Below are 24,641 nucleotides of genomic sequence, written 5' to 3'. Positions count from 1 at the left end.
AAACTACAGAAAAATACACAAAACCACAACCAGAATACACTAGAATATACACAGTAAAAGTTACAGTAAGAAGACAGGAAAAACACAGAAACTACTATGAAACGACAACAGAAATAATCAAAAAGACTCCAAATAACACAAAAGGACCACAGAATTACAGAAAATGAACGCAAAAAGATTGGAAAAACACACACAAAAAAGGACTCGGCACACACAGTACTACAAACAAGCAAAACAACACAAATACAGAAAAATGACCCAGAAAAAACCGCAAAATCACAACATGACTCCAAAAGACATACATTTTACTGGAAAAAGGCATAAAAAGAACAACAGAAATTCACATGATTAAAAAACACACACAATGATTGAAAAAACACACAAAAATACTCTAAAAGTCCTTTATTTTTTCCTGTATTAATGCTTAGATTGGTTATTATTCTGAATGCTGACATGAATGATAATGTGGTCTTTCCATCAAACAAACACATTTTTGTGGCCCCAGCCTGATAAAAGTTGCCCACCTTTGGTCTGATGCAATATGTATAATATATATATATTTTTAATCCAGTTTAAACATAAAGAAAAGGTTTGGTGTGGCTTTATATCTCAAAAATTGCTATTACACATAGCTAATTGAATCCTAATCATTTTTATAGATAATTAAATATATAGTATATAGTACTTGTTTTATTTGAGTGCTACACACTTGCAATGACACACTGACAATATAATGGTTCTTCTTTTGTTTTCAATTATTGAATATTATTAGAAACATTTTACAGGCACCATTTGTGTGGCGTTATAAACACATAAAGGGACAGAATGTAAAACAGGAGCCTGTGGCCCTCAGTTTGAGACCCCTGCCTTTGACACTAGAATAATATTCCTCGCCTGCTGGTGAAATCCTTGGCATGAATCCTTATATATCCATTTTTATTTTTAAATGTACTCCATGTTAATGTTCCTGATTGTGTGCATGTGTTCCTTCCCTGTAGCTGAAGACTGTGGCCCCTCCTAGTCAGTGGGAAACGGACTGGAGTGAGCTCTGTTGCATGGGGGAGTTTGTTTTTTTTTTTTTTTTTTTGCTTTTGTTGTTTTTAGTGGAAAAGTCGCCCAATTCCCATGCACCAGATCCCACCAGGAGTCACGGCTCCACGCAAGAGAGAAAGGAACGAAGACAAACAGACAGACGCAGGAACTTTCACCTTCACCACACGTCATACATAACCTGGAAGAAAAAAAAAACGTAGCTGCCTGAAAGGCCGTCCTGACAGTTTTTGTGTTTCAGGATGTAAACACTGGTGGTGAAAGGGCAAGTGGCAGAGTCAAGGAAATAATTGCTTTTTTTTTTTTTTTTTTTTTTTTTAGTGTTTTGCTTCAAATTTGTGTTTTTAATGCCAAGAAACGAGACCTCACACTGTTTGTGCTTCTTCACTCCAGACTGTTTGACCTGTGCTCAAACACTGTAGCTTCTCCTTGTGATCAACAGGTGGCAAACACATGTTACTGTGATTAAAAGAATAATTGTCATACTTAGATGGAGGGGCTCTCTAACCGAACATAATCAGCAAATAAACTGATGCTACAAAGTCTCTTTTATAGATCGACATATCAAAGGGGTTTTATTTAGTTTTTTTTAAACGACAATGCATCTTTTTTTGTAAGATTTAACGCTTTGGAAGGACACTTAAGTTGTCATCCTGCTGTAACTGGAGCTCGCACTCTGCCTTTATTCCTGCTCCTAAATGCAGTTAATCACGACTAATCAGAACATTCACCTAATCTGCGACGCAGGAAGGTACGACAAACTTGAGGCGTGTTCCTCAAGCCCACTCCCACTTGTTGTTGACAGGTAACGGTTCTGCTTGGATTACCAATGTGTATATGGGTACGTTATGATTTAACACGTGTGCGCGTGTGGTACGATGACCATGTGGTACATCCATCGTCTGGGTCCTGTTCTGTGTTTGCACATTGCCGAGCATCAGGAGACACATTGTGGGACTGATGTGATATACGACTTAGGTGAGAATGATATTGTACATGGAATTAGCTGTCTGTATTTTAATACTTGAATGATTTTTGCTTTTATAGATATCTATATATAAAAAAGATATATGTATAAATGTATGTACGTATGTAATTTGTTTTTGACATTTGTCAAATAAGAAAAGAAAAAAAGGCTATGTCTTATAAAGTTAAACATATCATAGATAAAGACCTTGTGACCTAAAAAAAAAGTAAAAAGGCTAAGAAAAAAAAATCAGAAGAGGGACCTCACATAAGAAAAAAGATTGTAAATAATCCTGTGCTTCCGTCTTTTTTAATGATTATTTTTCATAATTGTACATCTAATAAATGGTGTCGTTAGAAATACTGTGTTGACTGTTTTTTTTGTCTTTTCACAGATGATTGTTCTTGTGTTGCAGGTTTCCACCTACATTCTGCAGAATTAATTGTCAGTTTTAGTCTTTCTTTACACGAGAAACTCAGAAATAGCTTTTTCTTCACACTGAGCGGCGGAATCACTAATATCTGAAATAAATGGTGGTAAACCAGTTGCTTCCCTAAATCATTTAGTGACGCAGTTTCCTCACTTGCTGCTTGAAATTCACTAAGATTGCAGCAATGATTAGTGCACGTGCAGAACTGGTGCAGACCGCCCTTATTTAAATGACTGTTTTGTACGTGTTGTGTTGAATATGGGAGGGTGAACATGATTGAGAAAATAAAAACTTGAAGCAGCATAATTGGAAGTGTTAGTAAAGGAATCAAATAAAAGAAATGGATGAATTACAGCAGATAGATGGATAGATATTCTTTATTTAAAATGTGCGTGGATGTGACTGAGTGACGGTGCATGCGCGTGGTTGATCACGTGGCTGATCGCGTGCGTGTGTGAGAGACAGTGATCGGCGGAGGAGAAATGTGCGTGCGTGCGGCTGATCGCGTGTGTGTGAGACAGTGACCCGTGGAGTAGAGATGGACGCATCTCCAGCTTTTTCTCTCTCTCTCACACACACACACACACAACTGGAGCCTCTTTTTTTTTTTTTTTTTTTCATCTCCGCTGTGTTTTCTGTCCACATTTACTGCAGCTATGATCTCTGTGTGTGTGCTTGCACCTGCTTGTCATTCATACTATTTTGTGGTACTAAAACTATCATCGCAAACAGTTCCAGATTTCATGAATCTCATTGCTCCCCCTGCATACATTTTTTTGAATTTTCTCCTCCCATATTTTTGCTGCCCCTGGGAGATCCGATTACTATGCATATTAATTTGGGGGAAACGCTTCAAATGAATTAAGGGGGCATTATGAAGCGTAGCGGCGGTGGACTCCTGATTCCTTGGAGTTTGTACTCCTTATTAGTGCAAGGATTGACGTTTTCTCACGTTTTAATAGAGAATCCGCCCCTGCAAACACTTCTAACAACAAGCAATGTTGTCTTTTCCTGTATGTACCCTGAGAAGCAACAGATGTGTAGTAGAAATGGGCGAAATTATCGGCCCACCGATATTATTTATTATAAATAAAGTGTAATGTCGTTCTACATTGGTATCGGTTTTTGCACAGATACTGAAAAACTGATATGTCATGTTAGATCAATTTGTGTTTGTCATGCCTTGTATTACCAAAATGACTTAAATATTTCAACTTTAGCAAAGGAAGAAGTCCCATGTATTAATATATATATATATGACATTGTTTGGGACAACCTAATACTGTAAATATGGGACTTTTTTCTTTAACAAAGTTGAATACATTTTCTTATTCTGCACCACATTAAAAGTAGCTTTTACCTGTTACTTCCATTGGAAATATATATAATGTGACTGAATATCATCAAAAAGCTAATATCAAATGTCCCTAATGTACAATCAACAAACTGTTTTAGATTAAAAGAGCTTTCAATGAAATTCACACAGGAAAGAGTGGGGTTAAAGCTGCAGTATGTAGAATCGTGAGACTTTTATTGAAACAACCACGCCTCACCCTCCCCTCCCTGTTTTGAAACTTATCATCCTTTACTGGTATCCTCGTGAACGCGCACAACTGTGGAGACCTTTGCGATTTTTTTCCTCAATAGATGGCGTCAGTGGAAAAGACCCAAGTCTTCTTGGCAAATCTAGCAGCTCACCCACTTTCCTTATTTAGGTCCGAGAACGCATTCTTTCCAACACAGGTATTTAATGCTCAGAAAAGACTTCAAAGTTGGTCTGTATATTAATTGTAAATATTTGTCTATACACTGATTTGTTTTCATTTTATGTTTCTATTAATTAGAATGTAGAAATTCCATTTGTATTGGACTGCTAACTAAATTCAATGTTAAACTCATAAATGTATATAAATATGTATTTCCTGATTCTGCCGATTTGAATTATTCACTCTGAATGAAGACTAAGGGTGTAAAGGAAAAATAGATTCAGTGATGTATTGCAATATTGTACCACGCGACTATCATATCAATCCAAAAATGTCCAAATGGATTTTTTAACTCGTGTTTTTTAAAGACAAAAAAATCATTTAATTGCACTAAATATGCATAGCACATAAATGCCCAGTCATTAGGTGTCAGTCAACCACATCAGACCTTGTTAAACTACCTCACTCCTCAATGCATATTAGTTTGGAAGTTGACATATTAGCTTGGAAGTTGATTACACTTTATTTTCATAAAACATACTCAGCACTTTTATAGATGTATGTAGTTAATTTAAGAACTTAAAAGAATCAGAATCTGTTTTAGAAGCTGCAGGTTGATAAAAATAGAAAATACCACTTGTTTTTGTAATTGTTGATATTGTGATATATTGCAACATATATCATATTGTTTAATATGGGAATGTATCGTATCGTGACATACAAATTGTGAATCGTATCGTATTGTCAGATTCATGGCAATGCACAAAACCAACCGTGACTTTCTTGTTATAAATGCGGTTGTGGATTGTTATAATTGAACTCACAGAAACAATTATTTTATATTAATTATACAGTTATTTTTTTGTTAGTTTTTGTGTAAAATAGGAACACGCATTAATAAATTCATCTGGCATCGTAAATCCACAAATAAAAATATAATTTACTATTAAAAATGATTGAAATCGATGTGTTGAAATTCTATTGGTTATTGCTCTGGTTGGTCCCAGTCACGCTTGTCGTTGATTGGTTGGCGCTGATGCCTGTCAGGAAGTTGATCGCCTCACCTGTCTCATCTTGTTCTGTGTTCACGCGCCGCTTCACCTGCTCACCTGGAGGACACGAGCCCTGAGCTCCGCTGAAATGGACTCATAAGACCGGTGAGTTTTAATGTTTCTGTTATTTTTTTGGGTGGTGAAACTTATTTAAATGGATATATTGTCGTTCTACTTTCGAACTATGCGTTTTGACTGAGAAAGACCGAGAAATAATGCGATTTATTTTTGATTTTATTTGTGTATTTCACTTATCTTTGACGAAGTTTGGCTTATGTCCGTAATTCTGCTGTGTGTTAAGAGTTCACAGTTCTTAAACATGTTAGAAGTGCATTATTATTGTTATTAAACCTTTTCCAGTGCTCTTTCTACACTTCATGTAACATCCTTTGTGCTCTTTTCTGTGTTGTTAAATCACTGAAACTGTACTGGGTTTGGGAATGAACCACTGACTCAGAAAAGTGCAAATATTTGCACAAAAATAATCACCTTAGTTTAACAAGCTCCCAGGTTAAACATTAATGGAATAGTTTTGTGCACTGGAGCAGTTTGTGTGTTTAACATGAACCCGTGTGTGTGGTGTGTAAATGATTAAACTTTGACTTTGATAGCATACCTAGCATTTTTTTTAGACCCCATTTTTTTTTTTTATTGACACTGTCATTTGTCATTAGTAGTGCATGATGGATTCTGGGAGTTTAGAGTCTCTGGTTCACTGACTGCAGCTGTTCTGATATTATCACCACTGTTCCTCCTCTTTTCTTTCTTTTTTTTTTTTAAAAAATACATACATATATATCATCAAAGTGTTTAATCTGCTCACTTGGAACTCCCTTGCATATTTCTCGACTCAGCTGAGTGTTGTCTTGAGGAGACAAAAGCCAGCAAAGTGACATTCCTGTCACTATTAAATTGTGACTCAGTGGTGGGTGTAGACAAGTGAGCAGGTTTCTGAGGTGTTGGCTGCTCTGCTTTGGTTAGCCCTGGCTTTGCTGATGTGAAATACTTTAATAATGGGAGGGACAGTAATTATCACTTATCCAGCAGGCTCTCACAGACACAGGCTTGTGTGTTTTTTTTTTTTTTTTCTTAGTTTTTTTGTTTGCAGAAACGTGTGAATGTGGGTGTTGGTGTTCAGTTTTCCCCCCCTTGGTTTACTTTACAAATATCAGAACTATAGGGCTGCTCAATTATTAAAAAAAAAAAAAAAAAAAAAAACAATATTTATGATTATTTTAGTCGTAATTGAAATCACGATGATTGTCAACCAAAAGGTTTTGGTTTTTTTTGTCTAGAACAATGTAAACTATAGCCTTTAAACATAAATACAATTCTTCAAACACTAAAATCAAGTATGTTCACTTTTGCACAAAACAAATAAATATATATATATATATATATATATATATTTTTCAATTTGAATGCAAAAAAATAAACAAGGTCTGAACTGCTATGCACACTTCTAAAGTGCCACAAAACTGTAGCATTTAAATAAGAAAAAATCATTTCAAAGGAACTGCAAACTATGAATTCAAGTATGTTTACTGTAGTATGAAACACTGTGAAATATATTCTTTGAACACTTTAGAATAATAAATGTGCAGTTTAAAAAAAAAAACAGGTTTGTTTTATTTAGCAAATAAAACACATGTATCATTATTAGTTTTTTCTTGACTATTATTTTTGTAATCGTTGAGTGTAATAATCGAAATCCTAATCGAATTTTGATTAATTGCACATTTCTCCTAAATACCTACTGCACAGCCATTTGACCATAGTGACATTTAGATAAGTAATATTAGAAGTAACTGATCTCTGGGTTTTAAGAAAGGCCATGGCTACGGGTACGTTAAACGTATCCGTAGACTGCCACTCTATGGATACGCAGCGCCGCCATTGGCCAGTTTAGGTCACGTGTTAGGTACACCACATGACTTAAAGTTGCGTCATTTTTTAGCTACCCCGCTAACCCTTTTATTTTTACCCTAACTGTAACTTTATCCCTAACCGTAACTCTAACCCTAAAATGTTAATTTTTGTCGGATATGTATTTTTAAAGGAGTAATTTGTCGTGTTAAATATGTTAAAATGAAGAAAAAATATTTGTCGAACGTGGGATTTGAACCAACGTTGGCGAAATCCATGGTAGCGGTGAATGAGCGGACTACGGCTACGTTTAACGTACCTCCAGACACTTTCTTTTTGAAAATGAATTGTTACTCATAAATGTTACTGTAAATTAGGGGTGAGTATTGGCAAGGATGTTACAATGCGATACTTGGGTCACGAGACGATATTATCACGATATTCTACCCAATTAATATCAAAATTAAATGTAGAGATGCAGCTGTTTCTCTGACACCTCGGCATGATGTCTTGCTAGGTGAGCTCGTAAGTTCGTTGTGTTCCCACAATATTTCACGGGAGTGAGGCAAATCTTGCAGACGGCGTTGTCCTTATCAAGCTCGTTTTTACTCCCTTTAAGTTGAAAGCCAAAGTACTTCCGAACGTCAGATTGCTGTTCTTATTCATTAACGGCTAAAACTAATTTGTGTTGGTGCTTGTGCCTTTGAATTTAATGAAATGTATTAAACTGATCGCCAAGTTATAGACCCTATTTTGAAAAGCAGGCCAATGCAATGTATAGCACTCTATATGTCTGTTTATCCCTATTTAAAACAATTGTGTTGATGAAATTAAAGTAGTCCTTTTTCGGGTACTTAAATACCAGTTTTGTTCCTGCTTGAATATGTCAATGTCATTTAAAATGTCCTCAGAATTTATTAAAGAACTTTCTTGGGACACAAATACCAAAAAATTGGATTCGTAATTTAAATATTTAAGCTTAACAACAAGATAATCTGAAGATAACATAAAATAAATAATTGACACATTTGATTTTAAACGGTATGATCTTATTTTTCTGAAAAAAATTGTGTACATATTAATGAGCTTTTAGATAATTGATCAAAGAAAGGAAGTGTTTATTATTGTGTATATTATATTAGGGATGTTTATTTTTTTATTTATTTTTTTTCACTTCCGATACGATACCGATATTGCAGACATGCGTATTTGCCAATTTCGATCTGTTACAATGTTGGCAGAACTAATCATTTATACTTTAATGAATTATTTGTGTGGAATATTAGAAAAGGCTTGATCAAGTGATTTTACTCTGATAACAATAGTCAGCAGGTATGAGGAAAAACTCATTTATTATTAACCAATGTGTTACATACATTTTAACCATAAACATAAGAATTTAATAAGTAATTAAAAAATAAATCAAATAATAGATAAGAAGACCCTGAAAAATAAAGCCCAATAAATCAAATAAAAACAAAAACTATACATTTTGTGCAAAATAATATTTCTGCAAAATAATATAGTTTAGCACTTTGAAACAGTAAAAATAATGAATCATATCTAATCACTGTTGATTAGATTTGCATTTGTGGTTATTGAGATGCTTTTACTGAGCAAACTCATGCTATAGTAAAACCATAAATGCCAACCTTCTCTTAGGTACAAACACAGCTGCTCCTTCACCTCAGTCACTAATCATCTACATCTTCTGATTGATTGACGTCATAACCTGAGCTGATTAAATGTTCTCTGTCCACCTTAGAGCTATTGTTCATTGTCTGAAGTACTAACACATTTAAACACTTTAAAACATTGAACAAATGAACCATGGATTTGATTTAGACTACAGCTAGAATTCTGTGTGCATTCATTACATTGCAGGTAAAATTATTTGTTCACTTTACAAAATTCAGTCAAATGGGCCCAAAAATATAAAAATCTCAGTTAATCGACGTGTGATAATCTGCATAGGAGTTTAGTAAATCATTTAAAATCATTTCTGTGGTGTTAACTGCACATTAACATGAACTGCTCAGATATTTGTTCAATGGAAGATGGAAACATGCTGGAGACTCATAATAAAGTTAATATTTTTATTGGGTAGTTGTTGTAGAGAAGTGTAGGGATAATGTCTGACATGTATACAGCTGTGAGGAATTGACTGAGTTATTGATAGCAGCGCAACTAATAAAGCACAATTAATTTTATATCTAATTTACAGCAAATAAACGGTGACCAATTACTTTAATACAATTCTCCAAGTATGAAGGAACACATTTTGGAGGAAAAAAAATGACACTTTTTGTTCCGTGTTGTCAAAGCTTCACACTAGTGCAATCTTTTTGCAACCTAATCGCTAAAATAAAATTTAGTTTCCGTTTTTGGTTAAAAAATAAATTAAATAAAATGAAATAAAACTAAAATTAAAACAATTTTATTTTTTGAACACATTTAAAAAGAGATGTTGGCCAAAGTGCTGTACAGAGCTGATAAAAGTTCACACAAGTAAAAGAAAATGATACAAAACCAATAATGCCAGTTTAAAAGCCACAGCATATAAATGGGTTTTTAGATTAGTTTTAAAAGTATCGAAACAATATTCAACTAGTGCACTCAGAGTGCACAAATCTACTTTTTCCAGATATTGGCAGTTATCTGGATCAGTTATCCTGATCGTGATACAATGATCATTCACACTTTAAGGTAGTCATCTTCCATTGTGTATGATCTATCTTTAAATAAAATTTGTCAAAATCTGTCAATTTTTGACGTCATTCTGCTAACAGGCAAATAAATAAATAAATGAATGACATTGGAAAACATTACCACTGCCAAAAAATAGTTGAAGTTCAGCTCATTAAAGAAAGAAAACCTTAACTTTTTTTTTTTCTTTTTTTTTTTTAGAAAAATCTGTCAGGTTGTCAGTAATCCTCCATGTTTGTCACCTATTTGTCTCAATGATATGACTCGACCTTCGTCCTCATGTGTAACCGTACACAAGTAAAAGTTTGCCCTGCAAAGAAAATTGAGGAAAGAGAATGTCCACCAGTTCAATTCATCACAATGTGAAGCGTCTCAGATCTATTGGCTAACAACGAGCTGTTCACTGTAGATATGTGTACTGACAGAAGTGGCTGCTGATAAACTGCTGAAACAACCAATATTTAACCATTACTTTGGCAGCATCACCTGCATCATGCTATAATAGGAGGATTAAGGAAACATTCTTCTTCATAGTTCTGTTTTCACTTTGATATCAACACTTTGGTACTATTTATTCCCATCGGTCCTGTCTTGCAAAGCTGTTCTAGGATTCAACTTATTTTACCAGCTATCGGTGGAAAAAAACAACCGATACCGATAATTATAAAAAAGCCAAATTTTGGACGATATCAGTCGTATTTAGTTTTCTCGATATTCTTCAGGTTATTCTTAGAAAACCATGTTTCTCGTACTTTATTCAATTGTTAATGACACTCAATTCAGATCAATAAAAGCATTATAATAGAATATTGTTACTTTAATAAACGGCGGCGCTCATGATGGCTACGGCTGCACTGACTCGTGACAACAAGGCCTTTATCATGTGTTTTTATACCTTTTTACTGTGTGATTTTATGCTTTTATTTTTAAAGCCTAAAGTTGAGTCTTGTTCAAAAAATGTGTTCTATATGTGCCTATGATGTCACTGTGTGTGTGTGTGTGAATGACAATAAAAACTATCTGATCTGATGTTTAATTATGAAGTGTTCACATTTTACACACGTTTTTTTTTTTTTTTTTGTAAAAGAAAAGATGCTAGATGGATAGCATTAGCAACCTCAACATTGTCCTCTTTTCATATGAGTCAGTGACACGATCAATATCTGAAGCACCAAATCTGAGTCACATTTAATAAGAAACATTTCTTTGTTAAATGTCCTGCTGTTAATTTAAAACACCGTTCTTTAGTAACCTTTTGTTCATGTTTTCACATTAGATAAACAGGGTGTTAACTGTTTAAAACTACTGATGTGTTCAGTCCAGTCAGTATCAGTAACTTTAGATATTTTGTTTTCTCTTTAAATGCTCCGACTAAAGATCATAACATTAGTAAATAATGAAGCTTAAACGCTCAGGTTATTGCCAACAAGCTAATATATCAGCTTCTGTTTGCATTTAACAACCAATCACTTCTTCTAATGCTAACGTTTCTTTGGTTTAAATAGTCCAGGCAGTGCTTTGTGTGGGAATCCTTTATTTACTCATTCAACCAACAGTAAGTTTTGTACTGACTCACTTATAATAATAATCTATGTTAACACAGCAGAGTCAATGTGACGGCACATTAGCCTCTAATTACACTAATAATGGCATTTTTACATCCTTCACAATAATTATGTTTTTTAGGTTTATTGTCACACATCATTAAAGACTAATCTGGTTCTTGAAACGCTTTGTTCAGCCGCTCATATTAATGAGATTTTTCTTTAAAATGACTTGATTTAATGTTGGGTCAGAGCACACTCATTTATTTGTTCTTTTTGTGTGCATTTCTCATTTGGTACATTTTCTGTTTTGATTTTTCAGATTCGCCCCTTTGGTCTGATTTTCATCCTGAAACTCGTGCCGTGAAGCCCAACAAGTTCCATCTCCGCTGTCTCTACTGGGCCATGCTGAGGAGTGACACGTAGCCCTGTCACATTGGATTGGAGTCCTTGAGCAATATGAACAGTGCAGGGAGCTGCGACAGTGTAATCAGCATGAACTCTGGCTATGTGAGTGCACCTGTAGAATAGATCACCTCAATGGCTCAATGTTTGTCTTTTTAATTCATCATGTAGGTGCACTTTGTACCTGTTTACTAGGCCTGGGCAATATATCGAGAGTCAAGAAGATATATCATGATTTCCGTTTTGGTGATTTAGAAAATTACAGTATCGACTATGACGTAGGGCTGGGTGATTTTGCCTAAAAAAAATCTCAGGTTTTTTAAAGAAAAATTTGAATTTCGATTTGATTTTACCTTTTTTTTTTATTTTTTTTAATGCAATTAAAAATGACTGCAGATATCAGATATATTGTCAAAAGTGCAACTTTATTGTTGTTGTTGTCCTCAAGAGTTAAAATGCATAAAACAATCCTAAAATAAAAAGTAATGAGGCTCTGTCATTCAACAATTTCAAGCTTTAACCCAGGTTTAAACAAAAGTGCAACAGCAACTTCACAGTAGCTTAAATTTTCTGATTAAGAAATCAGATAACTCCATATTTTATAACAATTAGAAAATGATAAACTCTTCCCTTAGCATCTGAACATAGTGCAAATAAAAAATTAAACATGCCTGTGGCACACATATAGCCTACTCAAAGGGTAAACAAAGAGGGGGCTGGCTCACATCGCGCTACGGTAACCCACAAGGATGGATCCCGAAAAGGCTGTGATGGAATAAAATAATAGTAATTCTTTTTTTTTTTTTTTTTTAACTTGAATTTAAAAAATAAAAAATATTTTATCTTCAAATTCGATAAATCGATCAGATATTTTTTTTTGGCCTGCTATGACGATCTGTCTTCATTTTATAGCTTATTTTGTATTAAAATACTCCTTTAGAAGTCGCTGCTTTCGTTACTTCTCAGAACAGCATGAAAAACACAGTTGGATGGATTTCTAAATGTGTCCTAACCCAAATTTTGCCATAAACAAGCCACACTACAGAACTCACTCACACATGCTGTCCCTTAGAGGAGGAAAAAACCAAAAGTGGCACATATTGTGCAGCTGTTTGTTAATAAATTTGACTGTGTGGCATTTTACATCAGCAAATTTAACCCAGATTTGTCTTCCTGGTAAGACTTTATAGAGTTAAAAATATTGAGATTTATATCGTATATTGCCATTTTCAGGAAAAATATCAAGATATGAATGTTGGTCCAAATCGCCTCGTCCTAATGGTTACCTCAGTGAACAGAGTGCTTATTGTCAGAAAAGGAAAGTTTAAAAGTGAGATTTGTGCAAGGTTTAAAGACAGGATTGTAAAATTTTGAAAGCAGTGACTCTATGAGATCATTAACTTCACGTCCACGGGGCTATTGAGAGGTTTTTGTTTTTTTCTCAGAACCCTATATTTATTGTAGCGTCTAAACGATTTATCTTATCTTGTCCAGCCTTTTGAAATGTTGGCTTTTTGCCGGCTTTGTTTGTAGAGTGAAGACAGCATGGAGCATTTATCTCCAGAGGAGCGGGCATGTCTCATGTACTTGGAGGAAACAATTGAAGCACTGGAAGTGCAGGAAGACAGTGGCTTTTCCAACGATGAGCCAGAATTCAGGGAACAAATGACGGTCAATGGTAAGCTCATGCTCACAGTGATAATATATTGTTCTTCATTAATGATTAGTGTATAACTAAGGCTACGTTCACACTGCAGGTCTTGATGCACAATTCAGATATTTTTTTGTGTGATAGTTCATATTACATGACAAATGCGTCATAAATCAGTTTGGAGTATGAATGGAATGCAACCCTGAAGTGACGTAGGAGGCACCATGAAAGCGCCTCGGCCGTCCAGACTTGCAAAAAAAAGATACGTATCTCATTTAGGAGCATATATGAAAGTGACCTGGGTCAGAAACAGGTCACATATGGGCAAAAAGATGGGATTTGGGGGGCATCTGCCAGCAGTGTGAACATAGCCTAATAATGAACAAAAGGAGTTTTTCCAAAATGAAATAAAGAAACTTCATAAATAATAGTATTGCCTGTATTCTTCTTTTAGACTATTCTGGGCTTTCAAACGAGTCTGGAAGCGACCAGAGATCATTTGTCAACCATGAAGGTTTCGCACCGTTTTCTCACTCAGCAGTAGAGCCTGCATTTGCAGAGTCAACCTTTGCAAACCTCAATCCAACCTCTGAACCCAAGGATACATCAAACACAAGGGGTCTAACTGTGGAGCCTTTGATTTCACCCACTACTTCTACTGCTGCTTTGGAAACTCTTTCATCAGATCCAAAAATGGATGCTGGGTTAATTCCTCCTCCCTCAGATTTCATGGATAATCTGAACTCTGACTCGAGGTTGGAGAAACGTCCTATAAAGTACGTTCCTCCGTCTTTTCCAGCCATCACCAGGCCGGGGCAAACTGTTGATGTGGAGCAGCTGCGCCAAAGAGCCATTTCTCCTACAGTCAACGTGGAGCAGCTCCGACAGAGAGCCCATTCAAGAAAAACGTCCTTGTCTCCTCCTTCGCACGAGGGCTTTCATAGCAGATCTCCATCGGATGTGTCTTCTATATTCAGTGGATTATCTGTGAGCACAACTAATTCAAATAGGTCCAGTCCTTTAATGAGTCGTACTTCTCTTACCCCCTCTCCTTCAAGGAGTCCTTCTCTTGAGCCTAGAAATCCACCTGCTGTAGCGCCAAAGCCAAAGGTGTTTCCCACCAACATCCTTATGAAGTATCCTAAAGCAGCAGAGGCAGAAATGGATGGAAACTCAACCACCAGCAGCAGTGAGCGAGAGGCATCGGACCATCAGAAAGTCCACACGGAGGCTCTGCGAAAGCTTGGCTTGCTGAGAAGCTTTGAAGAGGATTTAAGGCCACGACTGAGACCTAAGTTTTCACCAAAAACTAGATACTCATGGGCTGCACCGAGCATTCCAGTCAGCCCTGTGGTTTCAGCTCATGGACTATTAAAATCATCCCACAGCAGTGTCAACGCCTTTCCTCATCTTGCATCTTCTTCTACTGCTGCTGTGTCACCCTCTGCTCCTTCGTCTGTTCAGACCCTCCCCCTCCCTGATATTCTGCCTGCACCTGCTGCTTTTAGTGACCCCATTGACCCGCTACGTTCAGATAAGAAGTCCTCTCACGTCAATGATTTCCCTTCATCCCTGATCAGTCGGCTACCACGCAACGATGGCGTCAAATCAGCCACGTTGGAGCGCTCTGGTGTGGGTCTCAGCAGTTACATGAACAGTCGCAACTCCAGAGAGTTTGGCCAGAAGATCAGCAGTGATTATGAGGAAGATATGCAAGTTAGTGATGCTGCCAGCACCAATTCAGAGGGGCAGTGGCTTTCACCAGCACATGATGCTCCCCATCTGCAGGATCTGCCTCAATCCCACGGCGTCAGTGTCGTCATCAGCCCTCACGCAGAAAATGAAAACGACCGGCGTGAAGCGCTTAAAAAGCTCGGACTGCTCAGAGACTAAAGCACATCCTACTCTGCCTGTAAACAACCACTGACTACCTTCAGTCTGAGTTTAAATGTGTAAAGTTTCTCCAAATTTAAACATAATCAATGAAGAATTAAAATAACCTTCAGGAAGCAGCTTTACCACATATTTATGTATTTTAGTTTTCTCTGCTTTAGCTGCATCACATAATTTGAAAGACTTGTCCATAAGTGTACAAATGTATCTAAAACATTAAATTATCTTAAAAACAATTTTATTTCTAATTCATTTCACTGTAAGTTTATTATTTGACTCAAAAGTAGCCATCGGAGTAGTTTCCCCAATCTCAACTTCTGGAACATTTTTGGGATCCCCATTGAAGTTTTATTATCACTCTGACAGTCAAGGTTAGCTGCGTTTTCTGCTCAGCACAAGCAGCAGGTGTTTCTTGTGGCATTTAAATATAGAAATGGTGTTCCACGCCTTCCTGTAACAGCTAATGGGCACCAGTTGATAAGAATCTTAAACATGTGGTTTTAAAGGCTGCACAATGACGCACGAAAAAAACCTTTACAGACTTGTCATACAGAAGTTCTCTGTCTGGCACCTAATGCATTGCAAGTGTTAGACTTTTACACACTTGCATAAACTTTATATCTCGTATTTAATGAAGGCTCTACCATGGATAGGACACAGTTATGGGCATGGCTTGTAATATCAGAGGTAGGAAGCTAGCTGGTGGCTAAAAAATAATGAAATTTTTTTTTCAATAAGTTGTCTATTTTGTTGCAGCAGAAGTTAATCTGTCTGCTTCAATAAATAAAACCTATTCTTTATTTGTATTCTGTCTTTAGACACTTTTCAGAAAGTTGCAGCCCTGTGAATAAGGTAGTTGCTAGAGCCCGACAGGTATGGAAATTTTTACGGCAAATGTCGACATTGTTGGTTTTTTTTTTTACATCCCCAATGTGATATTGGTCGATATATGAAATGAGAATATTGATATACATGGGATATATACTGTACATAAACACAACTACTTATAACATCAATCTGATTCAAGACAAAGAAGCAAAACACTACTAAATTAAAGAAAATAACTTTACTAAGTAACAATGCCAACATAAAGACTGTAGAGTCACTGATAAATAAAACAATTTCCTGAATACAATGCATAATATATATATATATTAAATAAAGTTGCTTGAATCTCAAACAATAAACATGGATAAACAAAAAAAAACTAAACAATGAACTAGTGCAGTTTAGCTTCCAATTAATCGGCTGGATTATTGACTGATGTTGATTAATCTGTAATAGCTAAAGTTGGCACTATTAATCGGTGTGGCTCTAGTTGGTGACCTTATTGGTGCGATGAGTTGTGCGTTTGGAATATTATTTGTTTTCAGGAAAATCAGGCTCTCGTGTGTGTATACTCACATTATGGCTCACACAACCATAATTTTGTTAAGTTTCAGCACTTATACCTGATGAGATGTTAGGAGAACTGGTGTGACCTGTTTTTTCACCATCAAGTTCAACCTATATTAAACATGTTGGCTGCTTATAATAGATCATTAATGACCGGAAGATCCGTCTGACAAACACTTTTATTGGGCTTTAACACAGATGGATTTTACGATACCTTGTAATTTGCTTCCAGTAAGAGTGTGGAAAATCTAGAAAAAGGTCACAAAGCTGATGCTGCTCACAGTAACTAACTGGTAATCCAAAGAAACAATGCCAGTGGTTCAGCTTTATGTGCAATAAGGAAATACTCTAAGATGTATTGTCTTTGAAATTGAATGGCTTTATGAGGACCATGTGGCACTTCACTGTTCATTGTTCTGATTCCTAGTGCCCAACCCATGTTACTCTTCTTTGGCATTCCACTTGCCTTCACGACAGGTAACATATTTTCTTAGAATGTAAAACAGTGAAGGTGTTCTGTCAAAAACATTCAAGCACATGTGTATGATTTTCAGTTAAACGGATGACTGTTTGTTGTGCCACCAGGAGACCAAGTGGTCTGCTTGTGTTCAGGGAACTGGTGGTGAACAGAAGTGAGAGGGAACGCCAAGAAGTGGAAGCAGGCTTCACAAACACACAGGTGGCTTTGTTTCCGCTTGCTGCTGGTATGTGAGCTTAATTGTGTGTGTGACTCTGACAGCACCTGCAACCTTTACTGTTCCTCTCATACGCATCTTCAGCTGAGACTCGTCTCCAATAGATCTCCTTCAAACCCCTTGCATGGTAAGAGGAAAACATGATTTGAAATAGAAATAGACTATCCCAGGAGCCTTGGCCACTCCTCCATTATATCCTGTTATCATATACCTTGAGCCATCACAAGTTGATAACGGCCACCCCAAATTCAGCCACATTTGGTCTCAGGGGCCAAGAAACACCCATTTTAGGAAATGTTTCTGGTGAAATAATGTAATTGTGAATATTAAGGTACTGCAGCTACATAAATGCTTATATAATCTTAAAAAATTGCATGTGTATCCTGACACATTGGGAAAGCTAGCAGAAAAATATTCTGGGGATTGCTGCTTTTTTTTACGTCAAATATCACCCTCAACAAAAGTGATCATTTTCAAGCATTTTATAATGCATATCACTGCCTCAAATTTACATGATATACCTTTCAAGTTTATAATCTTCAATTTAAGTCCAAGATTAACATTTTATCTAGAGGATGACAGCTGCTGTGACCAAAGATCTCCTGTTGTACCTGAAAAAAAAAACTGAACTTTCAAGCATTACCATTCCATATAGGATGAAACATTTTTTTAATTTATTTTTAGCACATGAACAATATCTTAAACAATTTGAGACTTGACTTCTATGACACATATACCTGTATACTGGACCCAGTAGAAGGGTGTTAGAAGTAGAGGATTTAGCAAACAGCCCACAAGAGGGCAGTCTCGATTCATGATGGAGAACCAGTCCAACCATTACCGCTCATCAGTCTTTGACCAAATTACACCAATATTTCTCCAAACATCCTTAGAATAGGTTTCACTGCAGATAATGATCAAAACCAAACACATCAGTTGATCACACATGCACACAATTACTGTACAACAGTGCTGCAATAGAACCTCAATCCTCTACATCACATCTACTAAATGATTTCAAATCACAATAGAAAAGAATCTGTAACTTTATATAGCATTTTACTTTAAAGTTATTGACCACAACTAGTGTTTTACCAGCCTACAATGTTTAAATAATTTCATAAAAATCAATTATAGATATAACATTTATTTATTAAAAGTAAATTATTGTCTGAAATATGAGACACACTCTAAAAATGTTTTTAATGGGTTTTTTAGGTCAAATGTTCTTTGAGTGAATTCACCTGTTTGTACAAGGTACTATATAAAAAGGTACAATATAATTACTTCTCATTTGATAATATACTTCAGTTAAGAAAATTCAAGCAGCCCTGAGCTAAAGAAAACCCACGGCTTGACCATGAACTGCATTTATTTCCCAAATTCATGTAATTACCTTTTATGAAATATCAGGCGAGCAGGAAGGTTTCACACTCTTGAAATGTCAGTCACAATGACCTTTGAATAGTCAACACACACGATCATTGTTCAAATGTTTTTTTAGTATGAAATTCACAGCAAGGTAAATCTAACATGATTAAAAATATGGAGTGTTTGTGTTCTTTGATTCTCTCCGTAAAACTCCAACATAGACAGATCCCTGAGGGCCGTCGTTGCTGCTGCAGGTAGACAGAGCTGCCAAAACAGGGACCTCATGGGACTTCTCCACCACCCAGATCCTTTTCTGACTTTACCAACTTACAAAGAGGGGCTTCTGAAATCTGTGCTCTGTGTATGATGCAGCATGTGCATTGGTAGAGATAAAATAGCTCACACCTCCTGCTGAGAACATGCCAAGCCCGGATCTGTTCCCCAAGATATTTACAGGTGTTCTCTGTTCCCTCTGCTTCTAATTCTTTTCCTATATAACACAATTAGCTGAATGATGATTGATGGTTTTAAGGGGCTAAGATCAGTGAGGATTAAGGCATGACAAAAGTCTTTGTATCAGTGATTCTACACTATACAAAGGTTGTTCACCTTAAAGTGCCTACACATTCATTTAGCTCAGCAATACAGCTACAAATGACCACAACCGTCACAATATTGACACTTCATGTTGTGATTTAATGGAATGAAACTAGAGCACTGGGAGAGCGGAAACCTCCACCAAGTGCCAAATATTCTCTTTGTCAGTTATCTGGATTAGTGATCATGATCATTGTACCATTATTAATGTGATTCACGCTGTAGTTAAAAGGCTTGGAAGAGATGTATATCTCCCTTAATAACAATTTAGTTAAAAAATTAAAAAAATAAAAAATAAAAAAAAAAAAGCAATCCGGATTCCATCCAGATGTAACTTGATCATTGATTGACAGCTCAATGTTGAACTGTGCGGGGCTGCTCTAACTGGGTGTGTCTTAGTCAGGAACAACGCCCATAGTGTATTGCACTTTAAAGCCGAACTTAACAGATCTATTGATGCACTTGGATAGTTCCACTAATGATCTGAAGGGCAGGAATGAGGGTGTTTAGTGCATTGAGTTTATTTAGCAACGTGCGTGTCACAGTTGCACCAGGCACAAGGAGATGTTGAATGGAATACAACTCATTGTGCCAAATTCATGTTGCCAAGTTAATAAGAAAGAAAGTTAGCTCCTTTGGGTTTTAATCAGTGTGTTATTGTTTAACTCTGAAGGAAATAGTTTTGCTTATAATAATTACAGATTGTTATTAAAAGCCCTATTTACACAATGTTTTCTGTTGAAAATGGCAAGCTTCTGATGCATTTTGGCTGTTTAAAATGAATTCCAGAGTGGAAAGTCTTTGATCCACACCGGTCAGCATCGTAACAAAAACAGAAAAATGATACAGTAAATACAAAGACAGTAAACAGGGTCTCCATTAGACACAGTACATGCAGTCCACCAGCCTTATTAAGAAATAGTTTTTAATCTACTAAATACATTCATACCAGATACATTTAATCATAGGGAAGAAAAACTTAAATCAAACTTTGTAATGTTTTTCACATATATGGACAGCATACCTAAATGTTACTTGAAACACACACAACCAAACCTTCGTAGTACAAGCCACAGGAATTGTCCCAGTGGAACCAGTAAAACAGGGGTGTCAAGCTCATTTTAAATATGGACCAGTTGGATCACAATTTGGCCACAGGTTTTAGGCGAGAAAACATTTCAACATTAATGTGCTCTAGTTTGTGCTTCCAGTTAGAAATTAGACAAAGTATGGAAGGAATCAATATCTAAGCAATAAGTGGCAGATACTTAAATGTCCTGTGATATATGTATTTTCTGACCAATTTTTATTTATTTTGGGGGGATTTTGTGGAAAAATTGCAGGATTTTGGAAAAATTTAGAGTTCTTTAAACAATATACAACTGAATAATTTGGTAATTTACTGAATGATTGTTTTCTTTGCGGGACGCTCTGAAGGGCCAAATTTGGCCCCCGGGCTTTGAGTTTGACAGGTTCAGTAACAGAATCTGATAACCAGTCCAATGCCAGAAACAGTTTAGGTCCGTTGGACTTGTGTCCCTCAAATTACAATATTATTCAGATAAAAATAAAATAGCATTAAAATACCTTTAACCTCTGCCTAAGTGTTATTACCTCCTCTGGATCAATATGGTGAGTCTAGATCAGTTTCAAAAATGGAAAAAAAATTCAGAAATTAATCTCTGTTTTTAAATGACGATCAACATGAAATTTGACTCAGTTATGTTGGGTTGTTCCTCAGTTAATCAAGTTAACCGAGTTTCATCCAGATCAGATCCAGATTGCACGATTCGTCAAAATTTTTCAACAAAATGGGGGTGCCCATACATTTGCACCTACTGTGTTGTTTTTAGGGGATACACATTTCTTCCAAGCCTTTAAAACACAATTGTCAAACTTTAGGCCTGGGGGCCAAATCTGGCCCTTCAGAGCATACGATTTGGCCTGCAGGAGATAGTGAAAATGACAGAGAACATGAATCATTGAGTACATTTCCAAATAACTCAGTTGTAAATTGTTGTTGAAAGAACTAGACATTTTTCTGAAAAACCTGCAATTTTTCTTCACATTATTCCACAAAATCTCCCCAAAATAAAAAATAAAAAATTGGCTGTTATCTGTCATTTATAGCTTAGATATTGCTGATGCCTTCCATACTTTGTCAAGTGTATAACTGGAAGTGCAAACTTTGGCACATTAATGTTGAAATTGTGATTGAACTGGTCCTTATTTGGCCATTGAGCTAAAATGAGTTTGACGCCCCTGCATTAAAGTGTGAATAATCATGGCATCATGATCAGTGTCACTGATCCAGATAACTGCCAACATCTGGCAAAGAGTGTTCGGCGCTTGGCAGAGGTTTGCGCTCTCCGAGTGCTCTTGTTAAATTGGGTTAAAATATATTTTGGATCATCAATTGTGTTATCTAAGATGGGATTTTAAGCTATTTCCTCTGGTTTGGTTTAAGTTCTCCTGCTTAGCTGTTAGCTTAGCTGTGTGGTCATTTGACATTCCTGAGGCCTGTCCACAGCATTGGCTGAGATTGCTTTGCTACAGTGTGGTGGAACTTGGCTCCCCTGTGGAGATGGCACGATGAGTACCAAGATGCCCCGCTGGGCCTGCGGTGCTGATGGGAAGCTCACATATGACAAGTTAAAAAAATAAATAAAAGAGAAGAATATCTGCACTTGAGCCATGGCATTTTGACACTTTAATCTTTTTGGCAATTTTACAACATAAATAACGTTGCGGAGAGATGCTGTGTTCCTGCGTACGACCATCTGGAAGAGAGCATTAGGCTCTCTGCAGGGATTCCAAATCCACTTTTCATTAGCATGGCTGAAAGTAAAGCAGTAGCGCAGACATGGGCAACCAGCGGCCGGGGGGCCACATGTGACCCTCAGTCTATATTTTGTGGCCCACAAAGATAATCCCCAAAATTTTAATTCAAGAAGTTTGAAGGATAATGATGCCCAAAATAATACACAAAAACACACAAAACAACAAATTACAGAATAGCTCCATAGACACACAAACTATTAATAAAATGACAGGAAAATAAAGAAAACAACAAAAATAAAGAAAATTATGCCAAAAACGCTCAAATTGACAACAAAAATGCAGAAAATGACAGAAAGATACACAGAACACAGAAAATGACAAACATACTGACAAAGACAAAAGAAAAAAAACAAAACCCTTCGCCCCGTATTAAAGCTCTGATTGGTCATTATTCTGTAGATACTGACATGAATATTAATATTGTGGCCCTCGGATCAAATACAATAACGTTTGTGACCCCCGCTGTGAAAGAGTTGTCCATTCTTGCAGTAGAGCTCAGATTTGCCTGCTAACATGCAACCATCTTGCAGCTAATGCTAGCTGGAGCAGTTTTCTGATTTAAATTCAAAATAAAATATCTAACAACTGGTCACCAGACTGTTTACCAGTTTGGAAGAAATAGAAATGGGAGATTCATTTTTGTGGCAGATGAAATGTGTGTGGGAAGAGATAAATCTGATAATTATAGTTCAACTATAACTTGTTTAAGCTCCTTGTTTTTATGCATATAAATTTAGAGAAAATCCGGAAAGAAAAAAAACAACTATGATGCTATTTAATGCAAAACAAGCAACCTCAGCACATTTACATCCACATGAAAGGTCCCCACTGCTCCCCCTGAAACCTGAAACTTCTCCTTCTCACTTTTCCTCACCCACTGTTCAGCCAAAGTCTTTTTTTTTTCACAATAATCATCATAAATTAAACATTGCTCGGGGTTCCCCTCATGTGACTGCTGGTGTAAAAATAGCTTGATTTGGCGTACAGCGTGGTGCCCGTGCCTGTAATGAAGTGTTACCATGAAAAGTGTAGTGATCCTCCAATTGTGCTCCGACTCTGGCAGCCATGTGCTGACTTTCTCAAACTCCCAGAGTGACTCTGAGCTCATTTGGTTATACAAGTGCTCACAATTACCCAGAGATTTAGACGGGTACATGAGATATTTCCATATCCCTGATGGATGATGTTTTAATTACTGCAAAGATTTTGTGCTGTGGATTTACATGTTTTTTTCTTTCTTTGGTGGTTAGAGAGAAGGATTCTTGGGAAGTTATTCTGATCCGCTGAATCCTATTTTTTTCCCCCTCTATTTACTGGAAACGTATAAAAAATACAATCAAAACGACTTGTTTATGGAGTATTCACTATAAGTCTAAGATTATTACAATCTTACTCCTAACCATACCACCTTTATTACCAGGAAAATACAAAATAATTGAAAAATGACTCTCCCTCCTCGCTTTTTGCCCTTGGCTATTTCCCAGCATGCAGTTCAAATCTCTAGGCATCATCTGAAGAAAGCATTTATCTCCAATCAGCTTCATTGTTATGTCCTAATTATTTTTGATTGAGGAAAAAGAAAATTCTCGCAGAAGCCCAGGTGATGATTACAGAGCAGTATCAGCAGAAGCCTCAACATAAATGCATCAACACAGCTGATTCATTAAGCTGATACCACAGAAGGAGGCAGCAGGTGTGGAGATGCAGATGCGTACTCGAAAACAAATCTTTTTTTTTTGTTGTTGCTTGTGAAATAGAGGTGGATGCCTTGGATTTCATCTAGGTAACTCACATGCTACGGGGGCCAAATCTTGTAGAAGAATGGAAAAACAGGTTTCCTAGTGATTATATGACATGATTGCAGTCATTTTCAATGTTAAACTCAAAATTCTTTAAAAAATCCTTTAATTTCCCCCAAATTATGACATTTCCCTTAAGTAGAAATTAGTCACAAACTCTAGGAAATTTTAAGTGAAGATCCTGTTGGGACTGATATCTATCACTTGCTGCTTGGATATGGTTGGATTCTTACATATTTTGTATTTTATGTATACGTAGAAGGGCAAACTAGGGCACAATAATGTTGAAATTACTCATTTACCTGCATAAAGTCTGTGGCTTCGTATTTGGTGGAACGTTCGGAATGGTCACTGATTAAGGAACAATAAAACTGGGATGCTGTTGTGCACCATTTATGCAAGTAAAGTTAAATTTGACTGATTATTAAAATTGAACATCAAAAGAAAGAGTAAAGCTTTGATCCCCTGTCGGATCAATAGGATTTACATCCATGTTTCATTTAAATTTATTAATGGTAACTCAGTTAATTCTCTAAAGTTTTTATCAATGATTTTGAATAATTAATTATTCATCTAACCCACAAATGTTAAACCCAAGGCACAGGGCCCAAATTTCCGACCCGTAAGAGAAAGTTAAAATGAGAGAAAACATTAATAATTATGTAAATTACCA

The 24,641-nt window shown here is 36.3% G+C and overlaps 1 protein-coding gene across 1 annotated transcript; it reads left to right on the top strand.

Moving 5' to 3' along the window:
* The first annotated feature begins 5,184 nt into the window (after window positions 1–5,184).
* LOC114467255 (specifically androgen-regulated gene protein) lies at window positions 5,185–15,506 on the top strand. Its single transcript, XM_028453422.1, has 4 exons — window positions 5,185–5,310; window positions 11,644–11,831; window positions 13,260–13,404; window positions 13,832–15,506. The coding sequence occupies exons 2-4, from the start codon at window positions 11,781–11,783 to the stop codon at window positions 15,268–15,270; spliced, it is 1,635 nt and encodes a 544-aa protein (XP_028309223.1). The 5' UTR covers window positions 5,185–5,310; window positions 11,644–11,780; the 3' UTR covers window positions 15,271–15,506.
* The last annotated feature ends 9,135 nt before the right edge of the window (window positions 15,507–24,641 follow it).

The sequence above is a fragment of the Gouania willdenowi genome, chromosome 7, assembly GCF_900634775.1.
Source record: "Gouania willdenowi chromosome 7, fGouWil2.1, whole genome shotgun sequence".
NCBI classification, from domain to species: Eukaryota; Metazoa; Chordata; class Actinopteri; order Blenniiformes; family Gobiesocidae; genus Gouania; species Gouania willdenowi.
The sequence above is the reverse complement of the archived record's forward strand: the minus strand, read 5'-3'. Positions and strand labels throughout refer to the sequence as shown.